The 23,894-nt window shown below is 37.8% G+C and overlaps 1 protein-coding gene across 1 annotated transcript in view; it reads left to right on the top strand.

Annotated features, from left to right (window-relative positions):
• COL25A1 (collagen type XXV alpha 1 chain) overlaps positions 1-23,894 on the top strand; it is a 497,004-nt gene that overhangs the window by 327,428 nt on the left and 145,682 nt on the right. Inside the window, exons 6-7 of the mRNA XM_060416804.1 lie at positions 2,806-2,832; positions 2,982-3,008. Of these exons, the coding sequence (XP_060272787.1) occupies positions 2,806-2,832; positions 2,982-3,008 (54 nt within the window). The remainder of the gene's footprint in view (positions 1-2,805; positions 2,833-2,981; positions 3,009-23,894) is intronic.

Raw genomic sequence — 23,894 nt, forward strand, 5'->3', positions numbered from 1 at the left:
CAGAATTTCCATTGTAATTCTAAAACTTGATGCTAGGTATCCTCTCATTCTTTTCTTTGGGCTTCCTCTGCTCCACCAAAAACAAAATCCTACTTGTAGCGCATTAGTGAGCATTTTGTGTGTGTCAAGAAGGACCAATACATTTCTTAAACTTAATTTTAAAAGATACCAGACAAACTGTCCTCATTACACGCTACCTGATTCACTGAAAATATTAAGAAACATAGTTTTCTTAGGTTCCCATTTTAATGGCAAAATTAACAGGCCATAAGGAAGAAAAGGGTTTGTCTAGTTGTTTCCGTTATCTTAGCCCATCTCCCTCTCCCAGCTGCTCTAAAATTCCTCTTTTCCACATTTTGAACTTGAGATCTTGAATGCACTGTCCTTGACGCTATGAAAGGCAATTGGGAGGCATTCAAGAGAGCATCTGGTGAAAGCAGGCACCCATTCGGTTTTCTGAGAATCGAGTTCCAGAGCTGCATCCCAACACATAGCACCCTAATGCACTGCTTTTAAAGTCACGCAAGACTAGCTTTCAGTTCTGGCCACCTCACTTACAAGAGACCCAACCTTGATAATCTTCCAGTTTTATTTCTGGAATCTGTAACAGGAATATCATGATACTTTCCTCATTAGATTGGGAGAAGAGTAAATATAGTAACAGGTGAAAGTCCTTTGTTGATGGCAAAACGTACAAAATAGAAGACATGATGTTCTTGTTAATGTCTTGCTGACCTTACAGCTGTTGCCAGAAGTGCTGCAGAGTGGGAATTTGGCATAGCTCCTCTGTAACTCGTGTTTAGCAGTATATCTTTTGGTAGGTAAAGCATTCTTACATTCCCACCTGAAATGAGACAGCAGTCTCCATGGGACCTTGGGAGGGACACTTTGCTAGGATTTTGGCTTTACCCCCATCTCAACTTGTGTTTGTCTCCCAACCCTGCTAAAGAGTGCGGTGAGAGACTGAAGGTAGCTGAAATGCTCCACTTCCTCTGGTAGGCTGAGTCCTGAGACATGACTTCATCTTTGTTGTTGTTCAGTTGCTCAGCCCTGTTCGATGCTTTGCGACCCCATGGACTGCAGCACACCAGGCTTCCCTGTCCTTCACTATCTCCTAGAGCTTATTAAGACTTCATGTCCATTGAGTCGGTGATGCTATCCAACCATCTAATCCTCTGTCATCCCCTTCTCCTCCTGTCCTAAGTCTTTCCCAGTATCAGGGTCTTTTCCAATGATCGGCTCTCTGCATCTTTAGCTCCTAAAAACTTTGAGAGCTAGGGAGAAAAAAAAAAAATTGATGCCTCTAGAATTCATGTTTCCTGCTAGTATTTTTGTTCAAAGGTGAAAAAATCTCAGTGTGGCTGAATAATAGACAACTGTCCAACAAAATAAAAATCCCCAAAAGACCCACCCATCATCTGATTTCTGACAAAGATAACACTGTACTTTGATGGGGAAAGGAGGCATTTTCAGTGAATGCTTTTGGGTTAATTTGATAGCCATATGGGGAAGAAAAACATCTTGACTTTGACCTCACATCATATAAATGACCTTGGAAGAGGCAAAAATTTCTTAAGCGGAACACTAAAAGGGGTAACTATAAACATAAAAAATGTTAAATTGAATTTAAGAACTTCTGTTCATCAAAAATACCTTTAAGAGAATGTAAACTCAGTATGCAGTGTGGGAGAATATATTTGTAATACATATATTCTTTTCTGACAAAAGACTCATATGTAAAGAGCTCTTATCTGTCTATCTGTTTATCCAGTGTATAATATATGATGAACTCTAGCAAATGATAGGACAACTCAATAGAAAATGATATGGATAAATACTGTATGGAAGAAGATACAAAGATACAAAATGGCCAATACATTTATTAAAAAGAGTTCAACCTAATCACTGGAGAAGTACAAAAATTAAAACACTCTGTGAAACTACTACACCTCCCACCAGCATGTCTAAAATGAATACCAAGTATTGGTGATGACACAGGGCAACTGAACATTCTCATACATTGCTGATGGAAGTATAATTGTTAGAACCATAGTGAAATACTATTTGACAGTATCTACTAATAGTCCAAACATATGTATTCTCTGTAATGTAAAAATTCCACTCCTAGATATACACCCAATAGAAATGTATATGGTTTTTCAGCAAAAGACATACACTAGGACATTTATAGAAGCATATTTATAATAACCAAGATCTAAAAACTTCTGGAAACAAATGGATGTCCATAGTAGGACAAATACATAAATAATGGTTGATTCACACAGAGTGATATTATAAGGTAATGAGAATGATCTACAACTACACACAAAATTTTGCATGAATTTCACACATGCTGAGCAAAAGAGGCGAAAACACCGAATGAATGATTCCATTTATAGAAGTACATTTATATAGAGTACAAAAACAGGTAAACTATTCTATCAGACGTCAGAATAGTGATTACTATTGGTGGTGAGAAGTAACAAGGAAACATCGCAACAGGAGCTTCTAGGTTTCTTTAGCTACATTCTATGTGCTTTAGATATATTTAGCTTGTGAAAATTTATTCAGGATTTTATATACTTATGACATATATGCTTTCCTGTTTATATATATGATACCATTTTTGCATTCTAATCATATTATAATTATAGTTTTAGAACCTAAAATTCCTTGAGAAACCTCACTGACAGTTACAAATCTGTGTCCTTTGCATGAATCTTGTGACTAACCCTAGCTGATCTAGTCAAGCTACATTTTAAAATTTATTTAAAAACTTTTCTCTCTCTCTTTTCCTTATTTCAGGGTCCTCCTGGTCCAAAAGGTGATAAGGTAAGAAAATATATAGCAGAAACAAATCAAGTTAGTGGAAATCCATACTGGCCTGACTTATACCATGTTATATTTAGATCTTTTTAACGAGCATCATCTACAGACTTTATTCTAAAAACTATCTATCTTCTCATTTTCCTACTCTACAGGGAGAACAGGGTGATCAGGGACCTCGGGTAAGTTGTTCTCTTCCTTTCCTGGGCAGAAAATTAGTTTTTAGCTCCAAATTCATTGAATTAAAGTAGCCCTGGATCCATAACTATATTGTGTCATGTAATGGCTAACAGAAATGCCATACTACTTACAACTGAAATAGCCTTAATTATAACTAATGTTTATATCTTGTTGCATTATCTTAACTTGATGCCTGTAAATAGGACACTCTACAACAATGATCCCTTCTGATTAAGGGCCAGAATCACAACTAAAAGTCAACAACAACCACCCTTCCATTGGCTATTGGGTCCTTCAGATTAGTATGCATTGTTTTGTAACATAGAGGCCATGTGGATTCCTATTGAGTTTGGCTTTTCTTGCAGTTAAACTTTATGTGCCATTGCATAAATATGTTGTATTATAGATGAAAATATTAATGCATTTTATATATTTTGTTCATAAGTTTGAATAATCTCCCTGGGAGATTATTTGAATTTCTTCTTCTTTATAGAATTTTAAACAGATAAAAGGTATAATATCATTTAGCATTCCAGGGAGGAGGGGCATTCTTTTATTCTTCTCCAATGTGGCTTTTTAACCCATCGAAACACAGTGGTGAATGCTTTGTTGTTACCTTGGTAGTGCCAAGTCCTCTGCCTCACATCTGTGCCTTATTACCCAAATGTTCAGACATACTGTTCCAATGATGTAGTGGCTCTGTGCAGACATACCTCTCAATTTTCTTGTGTCACTATGCACAAATGCGAGTATTTGGTTGAAGAGAGTCATTTTTTACAGCAGAAAAGCACTTTTAAAACTTTCAGGTTGAAAACAGACACTGTGTAGGTTTTTTGTGAAATTCACCCTGGGAAGTTAATTATGGAATTTACTTACACTGCAGTATCATGAAAGATACAGTCAATGACAACTTGAAAATTTGTAGTCTTACTCCTCTTGTTTAGGAAACTAGATGAACATTATAGTATGATTTACCTTCCTTTCTATTGTGCCATTTCTTCATGTAGAAATAATGACTATGCTTCAGAGCATTCTGTTTCTCCTGGCAGTTTTTCTGCCTGATGTCCAGTTGAAAGTTCATCTTGATGGTCAAGGATTAAACATCTTGAGTGGCATGGATGTGAAGGGAATAAAATTCTCATAACCTTCAATGATTAGAATGTATGTGGCAGTTATTTCTCGTGGCATGTTCCCATGCACTGAGTATCATTTCTTTCTACGTGCAATATCAAAATCACTCAACTTGCCCTTTCCAGGTAAGAGAGAAACTGTTTCTATTCTAAGAAATCTTCTTTTGGCAAAGGAAATGAAAGGGTGGTTCACAGCTTAGCTGTCATCAGTGTGCACACAGTCCTCATTTTCAAAAAGGTGTGTTGGCTTTCATCATTCCAAAAAGTGATGATTGATTATAAAGCGAGGCCAAATTTTCAGGATGAAATCTGAAACCATGTGAAATTCACCTGGTTTCATGTTGCATTACAAACTAAGACTTGGACCAGGTTCCTTGCAAGTGTGGCCAAAGTTCATGAACTACTTTGACGAACCTAGACTGCCTTTCATACAGATTTCAGCCAATTTTCACACTGACTGGGGCCAAGTTTCACACAATTCAGGGGCCACTTAGCATTTTAGCTGGAAAGTGGCAAAAACTGATCCCATTTTCATCTGGATTTTGCTTTGAGTTGAAACAATTTCGTTTGAATTCATAATGCAAGATGAATCTTTATGGATAAAAATTTAAATGTCCTGGGAAGTATATATGAGTGTGCGCATGAGAACTTATGGAATTGCCTGGCTTTTCTCAGATTCTTAATTTAGAGACAAGGCAGGACACATTCGGCAATCTTAGATTTATAATATGAGTAGTGTCAGCTACTTACTAGAAAATTCACAAATCAGTATGGCAAAATGAAGATTTTACATTTCCAGGAAAATCAAAAGTTAGCTAGAACTGGAAATGTCTTTAATTTTAATGAAAACCAACATTTCCCGTATTCTTTATGAGCACACTATTCCAGCTGATGCTGACAGAGGCTCTCTTTTTAAAAATGTAGATCTTTGTATTTAAATATCCTTTCCATTTTCATCCTATCATAGAATTTTGAATTTTGAACAAATGTCATTCCAAGTAATTTATTTCTTTCCATAATTAACTATATGATCTTCCATTATTTTAATTCTTTGTTATATGACTTTCCACTGGGATGTATGCTATTTCCTTGAAAGTGAAGTCCTCTCTTTTTTTTTTTTTTTGGCTCCCCAAATACCAGACAGGAATATAATAGGTCATAATATGTGAATCAAAGAAGGAAAAATTTGAAGATAAAATAAATATTAAGAAAGTAGAGCTATCTTGAAATACTTGGACATGTATTTATCAATATATATTGAGTGTCTGCTATGCTCAAGGTACCATACTTAACACTATAGAGAATACAAATGTATCCACTTCTCTCTTTCTCTTCTAATATCAGCAGATTCAGCCTATTCTCATCTCAGCTTATTCTCAGTTCTTCATCGCTACTGTAGTATTCCAATTGATTTTGTTTCTACTCTTACCCTGTACAATGCATTTCCTAAACAGCAACCAGAAACCATTTTATGCTTTAAATTAAATTGTGTTACGCCTTGTTTTAAACCTTAGAATGAAATGCAAATCACTATGCTTGGCCTCCATGGACCTTCAAGATCTTGCCCTTCAGTTCACTTCAGTTCAGTCACTCAGTCATGTCCAACTCTTTGTGACCCCATGGACTGCAGCACACCAGGCCTCCTTATGCATCACCAACTCCTGGCAGTTTACTCAAACTCATGTCCATTAGGTCGGTGATGCCATCCAAGCATCTCATCTGTCTTCCCCTTTTCCTCCCACCTTCAATCTTTCCCAGCATCAGAGTCTTTTCCAATGATTCAGTTCTTCACATCAGGTGGCCAAAGTATTGGAGTTTCAGCTTCAACATCAGTCCTTCGAATGAATATTCAAGACTGATCTCCTTTAGGATGGACTAGTTGGATCTCATTGAAGTCCAAGGGACCCTCATGAGTCTTCTCCAACACCACAGTTCAAATGCATCAATTCTTCAGTGCTCAGCTTTCTTTATAGTCCACCTCTCATATCCATGCATGACTACTGGAAAAACCATAGCTTGACTGGATGGACCTTTGTTGGTAAAGTATTTTCACTGCTTTTTAACATGTTGTCTAGGTTGGTCATAACTTTCCTTCCAAGGAGTAAGTGTCTTTTAATTTCACGGCTACAATCACCGTCTAGGTGATTTAGGAGCCCCCCAAAATAAAGCCTGTTACTGTTTCCACTGTTTCCCCATCTATGTGCCATGAAGTGATGGGACTGGATGCCATGATCTTCGTTTTCTGAATGTTGAGCTTTAGGCCAACTTTTTCACTCTCCACTTTCACTTTCATCAAGAGGCTTTTTAGTTCCTCTTCACTTTCTGCCATAGGGGTGGTGTCATCTGCATATCTGAAGTTATTGATATTTCTCTCAGCAATCTTGATTCCAGTTTGTGCTTCTTCCAGTCCAGGATTTCTCACAATATACTCTGCATATAAGTTAAATAAGCAGGATGGCAATATATAACCTTGACGTACTCCTTTCCCTATTTGGAACCAGTTTGTTGTTCCATGTCCAGTTCTAACTGTTGCTTCCTGACCTGCATATAGGTTTCTCAGGAGGCAGGTCAGATAGTCTGGTATTCCCATCTCTTTCAGAATTTTCTACAGCTTATTGTGATCCACACAGTCAAAGGCTTTGGCATAGTCAGTAAAGCAGAAATAGATGTTTTCTGGAACTCTCTTGCTTTTTCAGTGATCCAATGGATGTTGTCAGTTTGATCTCTGGTTCCTCTGCCTCTAAAACTACCTTGAACATCTGGAAGTTCACAGTTCATGTACTGTTGAAGGTGGGCTTGGAGAATTTTGAGCATTATTTTACTAGCGTGTGAGATGAGTGCAATTGTATGGTAGTTTGAGCATTCTTTAGCACTGCCTTTCTTTGGGATTGGAGTGAAAACTGGCCTTTTCCAGTCCTGTGGCCACTGCTGAGTTTTCCAAATTTGCTGGCATATTGAGTGCAGCACTTTCACAGCATCATCTTTTAGGATTTGAGATAGCTAAGCTGGAATTCCATCACCTCCACTAGCTCTGTTCGTAGTGATGCTTCTTAAGGCCCACTTGACTTCACATTCCAGGATGTCTGGCTCTAGGTTGGTAATCATACCATCATGATTATCTGGGTCATGAAGTTCTTTTTTGTATAGTTCTTCTGTGTATTCTTGCCACCGCTTTTTAATATCTTCTGCTTCTATTAGGTCCATACCATTTCTGTCCTTTATTGTACCCATCTTTGGATAAAATGTTCCCTTGGTATCTCTAATTTTCTTGAAGAGATCTCTAGACTTTCCCATTCTATTGTTTTCCTCTGTGTCTTTGCACTGATCACTGAGGAAGGCTTTCTTATCTCTCCTTGCTATTCTTTGGAATTCTGCATTCAAATGGGTATATCTTTCTTTTTCTCTTTTGCTTTTGGTTTCTCTTCACAGCTATTTGTAAGGCCTCCTCAGACAACCATTTTGGCTTTTTTGCATTTCTTTTCCTTGGGGGTGGTCTTGATCCCTGCCTCCTGTACAATGTCACGAACCTCTGTCCATAGTTCTTTAGGCACTCTGTCTATCAGATCTAATCCCTTGAGTCTGTTTGTCACTTTCACTGTATAATCACAAGGGGTTTGATTTAGATCATATCTGAATGATATAGTGATTTTCCCTACTTTCTTTAAGTCTGAATTTGGTAATAAAGAGTTCATGATTGGAGCCACAGTCAGCTCCCGGTCTTGTTTTTGCAGACTGTATAGAGCTTCTCCATCTTTGGCTGCAAAGAATATAATCAATCTGATTTTGGTATTGACCATCTGGTGATGTCCATGTGTAGAGTCTTATCTTGTCTTGTTGGAAGAGGGCGTTTGCTATGACCAATGCATTCTCTTGGCAAAACTCTATTAACCTTTGCCCTGCTTCATTCTGTGCTCCAGGCCAAATTTGCCTGTTACTCCAGGTATTTCTTGACCCCCTGCTTTTGCATTCCAGTCCCCTATAATGAAAAGGACATCTTTTTTGGTTTTTAGTTCTAGAAGGTCTTGTAGGTCTTCATAGAACCATTAATTTCAGCTTCTTCAGCATTACTGGTCAGGGCATAGCCTTTGATTACTGTGCTATTGAATGGTTTGCCTCGGAAACGAACAGAGATCATTCTGTCATTTTGAGATTGCATCCATGTACTGCATTTTGGACTCTTGTTGATTATGATGGCTACTCCATTTCTCCTGAGATTCTTGCCCACAGTAGTAGATAGAATGGTCATCTGAGTTAAATTCACCCATTCCAGTCCGTTTCAGGTCGCTGACTCCTAAAATGTCGATGTTCACTCTTGCCATCTCCCGTTTGACCCACCACTTCCAGTTTGCCTTGATTCGTGGACCTAACATTCCAGGTTCCTATGCAGTATTGCTCTTTACAGCATTGGACTTTACTTCCATCACCAGTCACATCCACAACTGGGTCTTATTTGTGCTTTGGCTCCTTTTTGCTTTGGCTCCTTTTTGCTCTTGCCCTTGCCTACTCTGTGAACTCATCTCGGACTGGTCTTGATCTCCGCCCACTATGCTCCATCCACCTCGTCCTCCACATGTTCTTTAAACACAACACACTCTCAACCTGATGACTTTCCATTTGTTCTGTACTGGTCTTCTTGTGATTGGGTTTTTCTTATCATTGATATTTCCTCTCAAATATCTTCTTGGGGAGAACTTCTTAGCTTCAATGTAAATCTGAGATTATCCTATTTTGTTTATTTATTTACTTGCTTCTTTTTAAGGAAGAGCATCTGCAAAACATTGTTGTTCAGTCACTCAGTTCTGTCTGACTCATTGTGACATTATGGACTGTAACATGCCAGGCTTCCCTGTCCTTCACTCCCAGAGTTTTCTCAAACTCATGTCCATTGAGTCAATGATGCCATCCTCATCTCATCCTCTGTTGTCCCCTTTTCCTTATGCCTTCATTCTTTCCCAGCATCAGGGTGTTTTCCAATGAGTCGGCTCTTTGCATCAAGTGGCGAAAGTATTGAAGCTTCAGCTTTAGCATCAGTCCTTGCCCTTCTTTAAAACAAAAACTCCATGAGAATAAGGACTTGTTCATACCTCCATCACCTAGGACAGTAAGAACTAAATGAATATTTGTTGAATGTTAAAAGAAAATATTATTTCATCATTACTGCCTTCAAGGAGCTGGTGATCTCATGGGTGCCTGAATAAGAAAACTATGTGGTTGCAGATTATACGCCTTGAATAGCTATACTAAGCCATGCTAGATCAGTGAAGCATCTTCCATTTTAAATAACCACTGGAGACTATAGAAAAGATGGCATTTGAACTAGGGCTTGATAAATGGGTAATCATTAAAAGATAAAATGGAGAGCAAGACATAAACATTCCAGGAAGAAGAAATAGTTCAAATAATACTACACAAGCAGGAAATGACAGGATTCATTTAAGGAAAAAAAAAATTCCATTTGCCAAGGAAGTAAGTTAAATATAGAAAAATTCTACCCATATAAATTTGCAAAACCCTTATTAAAGTTACATTATAGAACATTTTTAATGTCTTGTGTGGTGGGCGATAAGGATCCATTGAAGATTTTTGAGTATAACATTTATTGTATATTACCACTAGACTATTTAGTATAATTACCAAATGTTCCTTATGAAAATCTATATGGTAATAGTATCCAGTATGGAAAGGACTTGGAAAAGCCTGAAAGGAAGGAGACTGAGTAGACTAGGAAATGATGTCAGTCTTCTGGTCAAGGTCGCAGAAGTCTGGGCTCTAAGTCTTCAGTGGAGAATTGAGTAGAGGGCATGGACTGGCTCAGTCTGGAACATCAGGTTGGAAGTAAAGGGCCACACTGAGCAGAACTCAGTATCATAATGAGCAGTGGAGTGTGGCTAAGTTGGTGCGCCAAGGCAGAAATTCCAAAAGAATGACCAGAATATTGGAGAAAGCTCTATGTGCAGTAGAATTTGAAAGGAAATACTTCGATTTCCTTTGCATCATCTCATCAATAGTGTCTGCCACAAGCACCAAGCAAAAACGTAGGCAGACAGAAAGGGATAACCAGGATTGTTACTAGTAGAGGAGAATTTGACAAAAGTAAAGTCTTAAAGCAGAAAGTGAGAGAAAATTTTGACCCACACTGGATTTACATCCAAAATCAGTCATCATGGGTAAAGTTGTGACCATGTTAAGTTTTCTAAAAAAGAAGAAGAGAAGTAATCAGGGAGTAAAATTTAAAATATCGAGATGAAAATTTAACAGCAGTCTTGCAGCTAACTGGATGTTGGAGCTGAGGGTGATGAAGATAAAGATAGAGCTGAGGTTTCCAGCTTGATTCCTTGATAAAATTGGCCAGAAGAGAGTCAGGGGAATAAATGATAAGCTGAATCGTAGTTATGTTGAATTTGGGATCTTGATGAATTATTCCATTGGAATAGTGTAGCCAACCGTTGGAAATATGAGACTAGAATTCTGAAGTGGTGTCCCAACTGGAAAGAACAGTTACATCGCAAAACTGTCACAGAGTAACAATTGAAATCATAGGAGGAGAAAAATGAAGGGTGACAGAACGAAGATAGAAGCATTTTAGAATATCCACTTTGAGCGAGTAGGATGGAAAGGAGACTCAGGAAACAGTGAGCATTCAAAGGAAAAACCACGACTCTGCAGTGTTTGAATAAGGCCAAATTACTTTTAAAAAAAAGTGGCCATCAGACTGTAATAAAAAAAAAGCCACAGGGATGAGAGCTATTAAAAAACAACAACAACAACAACCAGGGGCTCTGTAACAATCTAGAGGGGTAGGATGGGGAGGGAGGTGGGATGGAGGTTCAGAGGGAGGGGACATATGTATACCTATGGCGGATTCATGTTGATATTTAGCAGAAAACAACAAAATTCTGTAAAGCAATTACCCTTCAATTAAAAAAAAAAAAGAACTTTTGGACTTGGTGTTCTGGAGTCTTGGGATAGTAAGGAGGTGCATTTTGTTCAGTGGTGAGAGTGAAAGTCAGATTGCAAGAAGTTAAAAGTAAATGGTAGGAAAGATGACTATCTTTGAATGCTGTTGATGGCATATGATTTAACGCAGAAGAAATGACTAACTTTTTTGGCATGAGCTTTCTGTCAGTATACACTGAACCAATTTCAAGCCTACAGTTTTAGGTATAATATAACAGCCATAGATATCATTTGCTTTTCTTCTACAAGAAACTGAGAGTTAGATTTCCACAGATGAATGCATCCTGACATTGGAACTGCACTTCCCTCCTCGATTCTTGGGGAGATGTCATTACAGATTTGCTGTTCATCTTTGTTTTTGCAGTCAATCTTTGTTTTTGCAGTCAGACATTGCACTTCAGCAGTTAGGCCTTTGGGCTGTATGGTCAGGCGGGTGCGTTTCTATGCTGTCAGTTACCATACTCATGCACAGTTTTCTTCATTTCATCCTCAGGGGTCTGTATTACAGACTGCTGAGGCTAAGCATTTGCTTTGTGTTCAAGTAGAAATTGGAGACCCACCATAAGGGAGTCGTAGGGGGTTTCCTAAGCCAAATGAAAGTTGGACTGAGAAATAATATCTCATGAAACAGTTATAATTGCTCATCACTTAGAGTTGTACAACTTGCAGAACATCTTTCTAGGTAAATTAAACATATCATTTCTAAGCCTTACTACAGTTCAGCAAAGTACATTATCAGTAAAGAAAAATAGGAAAAGTGAATGCAGTAGAGAGAGATGATTATATCCACATGGGCTGGAGTCAGGCTGGATAGGGATCAGTTCTAATTCTGCCACTATCTGTCTTCATGGTTATGAGAAGGATTAAATAAAATAATGTATGAAGAATCTATAATAAGCCCTCAACAGGTCATAGCTGATTATTCTCCTAAAGTTTCACATGAAGAATCTAGGGTAAAGTAACGTGTCCAGTTCACACAATTTGTAAGTGATAGAAGTGGGATTCAAACCCAACTGTCTCAGCCTCTGGTTTGCGCGTCTCCTGGTGGATCATGCTACTTCCCTGTCAATCAAGTGGTTGGTATGGCCATCAACCTCAATATGAAAAACTTGGGGTTACCAAAATATCTAAGACTGGATTATTTATTTATTGAGTTCTTAAAATATGCCAGCCACTCTATGACAATATGTATTTCAACAATTCTGAGGGCTTCCCTGGTGACTCAACAGCAAAGAATCACCTGCCAATACAGGAAACGTAGGTTCGATCTCTGGGTGGAAAGATCCGCTGGAGAAGGAAATGGCAACCCACTCTAGTATTCTTGCCTGTGAGCCTGATGGGCTGCAGTCCATGGGGTGTCAAGAGTCAGACACGACTGAGCGATTAAACCTACCTACTCACAAACTGCATTTTCCATGTACTCCATCATTTATTCTCAAAGGTGAGTTAGTAGCACAGATTTTTTTCATTTTTCTTTGACGTGGGCCACCTTCAAAGTCCCCATTGAACCTGTTACAACATTGTTTCTGTTCTATGCCCTGACTTTCCAGCCTCAAGGCATGAGGGATCCCAGCTCCCCGACCAAGGATTGAACCTGCCACCCCCTATACCAGAAGGCAAAGTCTCAACCATTGGACTGCCAGAGAAGTCCCAGTAATACTGATTTTAATATGATATATTTATTTTTCTGATGTAGATTGAGCTCACATGGGTTAAGTGACTGATTCTAGTTCTTTCACACATATCTCGTGAAAGACAATGCTGGAACTCAACATGAAAATCAAGTGCTGCCCTCTTTCCATGTTAGGCTGCCTCCAGATCACCTCTAGGACCTTTTTCAACTTTAGGATCCATTCCTCTATGAATCAGAAAAAGTTGGGGAACACAAATGAAAATAAGTGCGTCTTTTTTCTTTGCAATCATGATAGTCACAGTCTTTACAATTCATGCACTGTCAACCCTCCGGGAAACGAAGGAATGGCTGAGTGCCACTTAGTAAACCCTGGAAGCTGTTGTCATGGAGCTTAGAGAGGCAGGGCAATGCTGACTTCCATCCAAGCACGTCAGAATATCCAATCAGCTTGTCGTGATACAGTTTCACTTCTCAGCTCAGGGGCACCAATTTGGAAATTGTATAATAGCAAGACCCTGGTGAATTTGCTGTTAGTGATTTTTTTTCTTCAGGATAGCCAAATGAATGAAGTCTGTTTTCTGTAGTTCATGATGCTGTGCTTACATGTTCTACAAGGTATTTTGTTGCAAAGCTTCTCTTTGCAAAAGAGATTGAGTTATATTTCTAGATCAGAAGCTGAACCAGAATGTCAAGTGTAAAAGACTTGAGACTTTTCAGCATTTCCACATTGTTGTCTGCACCCACTGTTACTACCGACCTCTCTCTCCTTCATTATCAAAAAGGACTTTTGCCCAGTTCATGCAGACTTCTGCCCTCATCATGAACCACAGCCCTGGGCTTTGATGTTAATGACTCAAATTTCATTTCTCTGTCTTAGTGACTTAAAAACAGCCTTAAAAATAAGCGAAGCTATTTTAATGTTTCATCCTGTCTTTTAAAATTAGGGTATTATGTTGTTCTGAAATTGTGGTACATTTGTTAGTCAAACTTAGGCAGTAAAATGAACAGACATGATGAAGTTATCTTTTGGCTGCAAATTAATCTTCTAATCAGTTGGCTACTATCCCCTTGCCAAATAACACAAAGGCCTGATAAATAAAAGATTTAGTGGTTATTGGTCTCAATATCATCAGCCAACAGCTGGTCTTAAATGAGTCCTGAGTTCTCACAGTTTCAATAAGCCACCCAGGAGCGCAGCCTAACTATTTTCATCAAATTCTCTTCTCTTCCCAGTGTATTCGAATAAATTTTCATAACAGCTGGGACTATGAAAAATTGATAGCATCTTAAAAACATCTTCAGCAAGACAGATTAAGTTCCAGAAAAGGAAAGCATTTAGAAGTTTATTTTATTATCTTAACCTTTGTTGACTTAAATGATTAAACAGATTCTTGGCTCTGCTAAAGCATTTAGGCCTGGATATTAATTTGATGTTCTTATTTACTTAACCCTTGCCTTTCTCTTTAGCCCTAATGAATACACTACTCATTTGGTACTGAATGTATTGCCTGTGAAAAGGGAATGGATATAACACAATGGAAAGAAATAAATTGTGAGAAAATTATTTTAATGATTTCCAGATTCAGGAGAAGTTGGCATGGAAACTGCAAGCTCATTAAAATTTGCAGACATTCTTGTTATAATTTATAATCAGAGTTCTTTTTTAAGTGTTCTGTCATACTTCAAACCACTAAGAGGCCAGGAGCATTTGTAAATTTGTCCTAATGTGGGTTAATTTAAGGAATAAATTATTTTTACAAACAATTATTGATAAGTAGACAATATTTCCCTTGGAATTCAATGTTGGAAATTACACCTCAGTTATTGACTTTATTACTGTGTCCATTAAGGAAAAGAAAAAGAGGTATTATGAGATGTTGAGGAAGAGACTCTATTTACGTCACTTTAAGTCTTGACATTTTTTGTCTAATGTGAAGTATAGTACATATAATCATCCAGTGGGATAAGCTTTTATACAAAATATTTGGAAGTAAAAGTGAACATTTCACAAAACTCTCATATTTAAACAATACACACACACATAGAGTACTTGAAAAAGCCTGAGGTTTGAATCCTTAACTGAAAATTAAGAGCTTTAATTAATAATTCACAGTGGAATTATCAGTGACCATAGATGTATTAAAATAAAACCAAATTCATTCCTAAGTATATCCTTTGACAAGGAATTCTGGAGAATAATGCCAGCTGGTTTAAATAACTGTTGGATTTCCTTTTAGTCTTTTTTAATGCAGTGACCTTCATACTAAGATAGCTACTCATTATGTTTTATGAAGTAAGGGAAAGATTTCATTTGTCTACACTTGTACTCATTGCTTATATCAAATGCAATATTCTTTTTTTTTAAGTTATTTTACTTTTTTCATGATTTATATATCTTGACTTACACGTTACAATCTATTCAGGCTAATATGATTTATTTCACATTTTTCTTGAGAACTAGTGGAATGAAAGATTTTAGATGTATATATATATTTAATATTATTCCATTTATATTTCTTTTGTTGGAATTTTGCAAGTGCTGCTTTCTGTGAAATATTTTCTAAATAATTTAAAGAATTCCTTGATAGAAAATTGCATGTACACCCGTGGTGGATTCATGTCAATGTATGGCAAAACCAATACAGTATTATAAAGTAAAAATAAAAAGTTAAAAAAATAAATAAAGAATTCCTTGATAGAAAATTGATCTTTTCTGAAATGCAAAACTAGACAGCTGATTTTATTCTTTATTTTATTTTATTCTTTTGTCTTATATTTAAGCAAGATAGTTTTCACCTGAATTCACAATAATTCAAGTGATTAGTCAATTAATTAGATTTATTAAACCATATAATATGTAGCTATGATTTACATTAAGTAAACATATAGTAAAATGTGGAGGAAAGACAGATTTGGGGACTTTCAATATTATATAAGAAAGAGAAAGTAAGCCTTTAGGTAAATAAAATCTGTATTTGAAATGGACAAAAAATAAAACCTAACATACTATAGTTGGTAACATCTATAATGCTAAGTTGCTTAACATCTGTAAATAATGGGCATATTGCAAATAGCAAATACAGCAATTTACACTAATAAAATCCGACACAATTACCACCTTTCTTTTTCCATCACTCCTAAATGCAAAATTATAGTTGCAACAAAATGTTAATGAGGTGGATTAACCAAATAGAAATCATGAAAGTATGAAACAGCAGATTTTTAACGGTGCATCAGGATTTGCAGACGGGACTAGAATGCAAGACTTTATTTTTGACTCATCCCTTCAGACTGGGTGGAAAAATGGCTTATTCATTGACAGATCGTGTTCAGGGAGAACAGTTCCTGTAGGTCTGAATGAGAGGGGTCTCTGGAAAGTCATTTAGTGCCAGACAGCAGCATCCTTTCATAAGCATACCTCCACTAATGTGTCCAGCAGCTCCTTGTAGGAGACACAGGCTGTAAATCACAAGTGGCAAACAAGACTGGCTTTGTAGGAAAAAGATGTCAATTGTGAGGTCCTACTTCACATACAGTTCTAAAGTGACTAGAGAAAGTCAGGAAGATTTGATTGTCATTCCTTAGAAGTTAGTTAAATTTTATTTGAAAAATGTTGGTATTCAGATAAACCTTTGTTGACCACTATTATTTTTATTATCACAAGTAAACTTTTAAATGACTTACACATAACAAATAATAATAATTAATAACATTGCAACATTATTGTTTTTATATTTCACATACCAAGAAAACTTCTGGATCTTCTTGTCCTACTTGATGACCTTGTGAGTTTAGAATAAATCTGTTGATGGAGAAGTCTAAGTGATGGATAAGGTGGCATTCACATCCTCTAATATAGCATTAAAATATCAAAGAACTAGGCGCATCAGACTGTTTTTCCAGGACAGGAAGTACAGTTAGCTCCAGTCTGAAAGGAATTCATTAGAATTAAGATAGGGAAATGCTGGTGAGCAACTAAGAGAAACTGGCATGGCAGAGAGTCACTGCTGTTCTGGCTTGAAGCCTGTATGATGTGATGTGAAATAGCAGGAACTAACTATAACCCTAGGAAGTACAAAGGGGCAACAGGTGGTAATTCCTGCCTCATTCACCATGTCTTCAAAAGGACATGTCAGCCTGAACATTCCAAGTTTATTGGCAGGTGAGAAAAAAAGCTACCCAGAGACACCACTGGATTTTTAATTAAGAATACATTCAGTGGTTTTAAAAAATAGTTTGATTGCTTGAGTCTTTCATCAGTTTATTTTTAGAAGCTGAGTTAATCTATTTATCTAGATTATTAAAACTGTGGCCCAGCTCTGAAAGATCGCACCCAACTCTTGACTGCATCATAAAAGGAAGCCATCAGTATGTGACATTTCTGGGATGGCTGAAGGGAGATTCTTCCACTGGTGAAGTAGGAAGTGTGGAATGAAGGATGTGATGAGGAGCTGCGCCCACAGAACACGCCAGAGAATCTTCTAAAACACAAGTTACCTGTGTTTGGTAGTTTATTTATTTCAAGGTGTACAAGTGGTTTCTCATATCAAACAATTGCTTTTTTACAACAATGGCTTAAAATATTATAATGCTTGTTATTCTGTATGTAGGTGTTAAGACAGATATCATTCTCAATCAGTTCAGTTCAGTCGCTCAGTCATGTACAACTCTTCGCGACCCCATGAATCGCAGCACGCCAGGCCTCCCTGTCCATCACCATTTCCCAGAGTTCACTCAGACTCACGTCCATCCAGTCCATGATGCCATCCAGCCATCTCATCCTCTGTCGTCCCCTTCTCCTCCTGTCCCCAATCCCTCCCCACATCGGAGTTTTTTCCAGTGAGTCAACTCTTCTCATGAGGTGGCCAAAGTACTGGAGTTTTAGCTTTAGCATCATTCCTTCCAAAGAAATCCCAGGGTTGATCTCCTTCAGAATGGACTGGTTGGATCTCCTTGCAGTCCAAGGGACTCTCAAGAGTCTTCTCCAACACCACGGTTCAAAAGCATCAATTCTTCTGCACTCAGCCTTCTTCACATCCAACTCTCACATCCATACATGACCACTGGAAAAACCATAGCCTTGACTAGAAACCTTAGTCGGCAAAGTAATGTCTCTGCTTTTGAATATGCTATCTAGGTTGGTCATAACTTTTCTTCCAAGGAGTAAGTGTCTTTTAATTTCATGGCTGCAGTCACCATCTGGAGCCCCCCAAAATAAAGTCTGACACTGTTACCACTGTTTCTCCATCTATTTCCCATGAAGTGATGGGACTGGATGCCATGATCTTCGTTTTCTGAATGTTGAGCTTTAAGCCAACTTTTTAATCTCCTCTTTCACTTTCATCAAGAGGCTTTTTAGCTCCTCATCACTTTCTGCCATAAGGGTGGTGTCATCTGCATATCTGAGGTTATTGATATTTCTCCCAGCAATCTTGATTCCAGCTTGTGTTTCTTCCAGTCCAGCGTTTCTCATGATGTACTCTGCATATAAGTTAAATAAGCAGGGTGACGATATACAGCCTTGACGTACTCCTTTTCCTATTTGGAACCAGTCTGTTGTTCCATGTCCAGTTCTAACTGTTGCTTCCTGACCTGCATATAGGTTTCTCAGGAGGCAGGTCAGGTGGTCTGGTATTCCCATCTGTATCAGAATTTTCCACAGTTTATTGTGATCCACACAGTCAAAGGCTTTGGCATAGTCAGTAAAGCAGAAATACATGTTTTTCTGGAACTCTCTTGCTTTTTTGATGATCCAGCAGATGTTGGCAATTTGATCTCTGGTTCCTCTGCCTTTTCTAAAACCAGCTTGAGCATCAGGGAGTTCACGGTTCACGTATTGCTGAAGCCTGGCTTGGAGAATTTTGAGCATTACCTGACTAGCATGTGAGATGAGCTCAATTGTGCAGTAGTTTGAGCATTCTTTGGCATTGCCTTTCTTTGGGATTGGAATGAAAACTGACCTTTTCCAGTCCTGTGGCCACTGCTGACTTTTCCAAATTTGCTGGCGTATTGAGTGCAGCACTTTCACAGCATCATCTTTCAGGATTTGAAACAGCTCAATTTGAATTCCATCACCTCCAATAGCTTTGTTCGTAGTGATGCTTTCTAAGCCCACTTGACTTCACATTCCAAGATGTCTGGTTCTAGATTAGTGATCACATCATCATATTATCTAGGTTGTGAAGATCTTTTTGTACAGTTCTTCTGTGTATTCTTGCCACCTCTTCTTAATATCTTCTGCTTCTGTTAGGTCCATACCATTTCTGTCCTTTATCGAGCCCATCTTTGCATGAAATGTTCCCTTGGTATCTCTAATTTTCTTGAAGAGATCTCTATTCTTTCCCAATCTGTTCTTTTCCTCTATTTCTTTGCATTGACCGGTGAAGAAGGCTTTCTTATCTCTTCTTGCTATTCTTTGGAACTCTGCATTCAGATGCTTATATCTTTCCTTTTCTCCTTTGCTTTTCACCTCTCTTCTCCTCACAGCTATTTGTAAGGCCTCCCCAGACAGCCATTTTGCTCTTTTGCATTTCTGTTCCATGGGGATGGTCTTGATCCCTGTCTCCTGTACAGTGTCACAAACCTCATTCCATAGTTCATCAGGCACTCTGTCTATCAGACCTAGGCCCTTAAATCTATTTCTCACTTCCACTGTATAATCATAAGGGATTTGATTTAGGTCATACCTGAATGGTCTAGTGGTTTTCCCTACTTTCTTCAGTTTAAGTCTGAATTTGGTAATAAGGAGTTCATGATCTGAGCCACAGTCAGCTCCTGGTCTTGTTTTTGTTGACTGTATAGAGCTTATCCATCTTTGGCTGCAAAGAATATAGTCAATCTGATTTTGGTGTTGACCATCTGGTGATGTCCATGTGTAGTATTCTCTTGTGTTGTTGGAAGAGGGTGTTTGCTATGACCAGTGCATTCTCTTGGCAAAATTCTATTAGTCTTTACCCTGCTTCATTCCACATTCCAAGGCCAAATTTGCCTGTTACTCCAGGTGTTTCTTGACTTCCTACTTTTGCATTCCAGTCCCCTTCTCATTAATAAGAATTATTCTGCTTATAGAGATAGATATATACACATATGTGTATGTGGATGTTTACTTACAATTACACTGCCTATACTGTCTTAGAAAAAAGAGTTCTCCATCAGCACAGATTATTATTCATATACACAATGTATAAACACATAAAATGTGAACCAACCCACTCTTGTTCATATTCTGACTCCTATTAAGAAAAGGCATGTAAATATTGAAAGCAATTTGTTAAGTTCTTCTGGAAGTAAATGATATTTCTTCCTTAACTGCTTTTTAAAACAGCATTTTTGTGCTCAGTGTGGCATTTTAGAATTATCTAAAGAGATTATAAATTAACTTTAATAGTTTCATGCTTAATTTTTCTTTGCTCATGTCTTAGCCTGCAATGAACACTGTTCTCAATGTTCCTTTGCAAAGTAAGATGGAAATGATCACAGTAACAGTCCTTGACAGTCATATCAACGTGGCTCTGACTCTGCAATGGTCTACTGACTGAGCTTTCTCATGATCATCTTTAGGAACAAGGAATTTCCTTGACTTGAATATCAGAGGAAACTTCGTGATCTAATTCAGAATTCAGTTGCTGTTTCTTTGTTGTAGCTGTTCAGTAGCTCAAACATATCCGACTGTTTGCAACCCCATAGACTGCAGCATGCCAGGCTTCCCTGTCCTTGACCATCGCCTGGAGTTTGCTCAAACTCATGTCCATTGAGTCAGTGACCCCATCCAACCATCTTGTCCTCTGTCGTCCCCTTTTCCTCTTGCCTTCAATCTTCCCCAGCATCAGGGTCTATTCTAATGAGTTGGCTCTTCACATCAGGTGGCTAAAGTACTGGAGCTTCAGCTTCATCATTAGTCCTCCCAATGAATATTTAGGATTGATTTCCTTTAGGATTGACTGATTGGATCTCATTGCAGTTCGAGAGACTCTCAAAGAGTCTTTTCCAACACCTCAATTCAAAAGCATCAATTCTTCAGCATTCAGCGTTCTTTACGGTTCAACTCTCACATCCTTACGTGACTACTGGAAAAACCATAGCTTTGACTATACAGACCTTTGTTAGCAAAGTAATGTCTCTGCTCTTTAATATGCTGTCTAGGTTGGTCATAACTTTTCTTCCAAGGAGCAAACTATGGCTGCAATCACCATCTGCAGTGATTTTGGAGCCCAAGAAAATAAAGTCTGTCACTGTTTCCATTGTTTCTCCATCTATTTGCCATGAAGGGATGGGACCAGATGCTATGATCTTCATTTTTTGAATGCTGAGTTTTAAGTCAGCTTTTTCACTCTCCTCTTGCACCTTCATCAAGAGATTCTTCAGTTCTTCTTTGCTTTCTGCCATAAGAGTGGTGTTATTTGCATATCTGAGGTTATTGATATTTCTCCCAGCAATCTTGATTCCAGCTTGTGCTTCATTCAGCCTGGCATTTCACATGATGTACTCAGCATGTAAGTTAAATAAGCAGAGTGGCAATATACAGCCTTGACATACTCCTTTCCTAATTTGGAACCAGTCGGTTGTGTTCCATGTCCAGTTCTAACTGTTGCTTCTTGGCCTGCAGAGAGGTTTCTCAGGAGGCAGGTAAGGTGGTCTGGTATTCCCATCTCTTTAAGAATTTTCTACAGTTTGTTGTGATCCACACAAAGACTTTAGCATAGTTAATGAAGCAGAAGTAGATGTTTTTCTGGAATTCTCTTCCTTTTTATATGATCCAACAGATGTTGGCAATATGATCTTTGGTTCCTCTGCCTTTTCTGAATCCAGCTCAAACATCTGGAAGTTTTCAATTCACGTACTGTTGAAGCCTGGCTTGGAGAATTTGGGGCATTATTTTGTTCGTGTGAGAGATGAGTGCAATTGTGTGGTGGTGTGAACATTCTTTGGCATTGCCTTTCTTTGAGATTGGAATGAAAACTGACCTTTTCCAGTCCTGTGGTCACTGCTGAGTTTTCCAAATTTGCTGGCATATTGAGTGCAGCACTTTCACAGCATCATCTTTTAGGATTTGAAATAGCTCAGCTAAAATTTCATCACCTCCACTAGCATTGTTGGTAGTGATGCTTCCCAAGGCCCACTTGACTTCACATTCCAGGATGTCTGTCTCTAGGTGAGTGATCACACCATCATGGTTATCTGGGTCATTATGATCTTTTCTGTATAGTTCTTCAGTGTATCCTTGCCACCTCTTCTTAATATCTTCTGCTTCTGTTAGGTCCATACTGTTTCTGTCCTTTGTTGTGCCCATCTTCATGTGAAATGTTCCTTTGGTGTCTCTAATTTTTCGAAGAGATCACTAGTCTTTCCCATTCTATTGTTTTCCTCTATTTCTTGCATTGATCACTTAGGAAGGCTTTCTTGTGTCTCTTTGCTATTCTTTGGAACTCTGCATTCAGATGGGTATATCTTTCCTTTCCTCCTTTGCCTTTCATTTCTCTTCTTTTTCTCAGCTATTTGTAAGGCCTCCTCAGACAACCATTTTGCCTTTTTGCATTTCTTTTTTCTTGGGGCTGGTTTTGATCACCATCTTCTGTACGTTACTAACCTCTGTCCTTAGTTCTTCAGGCTGTTTCTTAGCTACCTTATTTCTTTATATTTCTTAATGGTTGAGGACATCAGAATTTTCTAGAATGGACTCTAACATGTTCCTTACATTTAACATAAGTTATGGAAGCACCTTATAATTTTTCAGTCTTGGCTCTTCCTTACTTTTAATTTATTTTTATTCTGAAGAACTGTTCTTTGAGAAGGTAAACATTGGAAAAATTGTAAATCATTAGTATAGTTCTATCAGATGTTTTGAAAATCGGAAGCTATTTTGTCTTAATCAGCATGACTGATGATTAGCATGACATATGATACATCATGGACTTCCCTGGTGGCTCAGGTGGTAAAGAATCTGCCTGCATTGCAGGAGACCCAGGCTCGATCCCTGGGTTGGGAAGATCCCCTGGAGAAGGAAATTGCTACCTACCCCTGTATTCCTGCCAGGGAAATCCCAGAGACAGAGGAGACTGGCAAGCTACAGTCCATGGGATCAGAAAGAGTTGGACACAACTTAATGACTAAGTGCAGCATGACATAGCATATGGCAAAAAGCCCCTAGCTACAGATTAACCATTGTTAGTAATTATTTACATTTCTTTGATATTATGTCTTATTTTTAAATTTATAGTCTATATGACAATTGCAATAATTTTGATACTGAAAACAATAATATGAAATATTTTACCTTTATATTGTTATTTTTTATCCACCAAGTAGATAACTACTATGTTTAAATTAAAACCTTCATCTCTTACATATACCGCTTTTATTTTTTTGGTATAGATGAACATAAATTACTTCTACTTTGACAAAGCAAAGTTTCTAAAGAATTTCCAGTGTTGGGAAATTCTAGAGTACAACTTTATAAGGCTATTTTTATTGCCTTTTTTGCTCAGTACCAAGTTACTTTCAGCCTTACAACCTTTTGTTTTGTAGTCATTCATAATTAATCAATAATATTGTAAAAGGAAGTGAACTTTGAGGAATAACAGGAAGAAGGGAATATTTGGACATTTTGGATCTGTTCAGAAAATTAATGTAGAGATTTATGACTTCATCTTTCATTTTACACTTTGAGGCAGAAAAGTCAAACAAAATCGACAGAAAAAGGTTTCTATGTCACCAGTACAATGTTGAACATTAATGCTGTAACTCTGTCCTACTGTTTTGGTATTACTTCCACTTGGGATCCCTATAGTTCTAATAAAATGTGTCAGAGAAGAATGCAGAGTTTGAGTTATGGTATCTACCTAGAATTTTATCAAGTAACTTTTATAATAACTCAAGATTTTCAGAATGTGTCAAATGAAATGGCACATGCCAATAGGGTTGTAGTTTGAGAAGTTGTCACAGCTTATATGAGATTTCTTTTTAGGGTGGAGAGTAACATTTTTGGTTGTAGTGGTGGAAAGAAGTGCAAGCTCTTTTTTTTCCTTATTTTTGAAATGTGCTATACTGTTTTGTACCATCTTCCCTCTATGTTTTGTTTTGAACCAATAATTCTCATGAGACAGAAGCTACAAACTGTGTTCAGTTCAGTTCAGTTCAGTTGCTCAGTCGTGTCCGACTCTTTGCGACCC

The sequence above is a fragment of the Ovis aries genome, chromosome 6 (assembly GCF_016772045.2).
Source record: "Ovis aries strain OAR_USU_Benz2616 breed Rambouillet chromosome 6, ARS-UI_Ramb_v3.0, whole genome shotgun sequence".
NCBI lineage: Eukaryota > Metazoa > Chordata > Mammalia > Artiodactyla > Bovidae > Ovis > Ovis aries.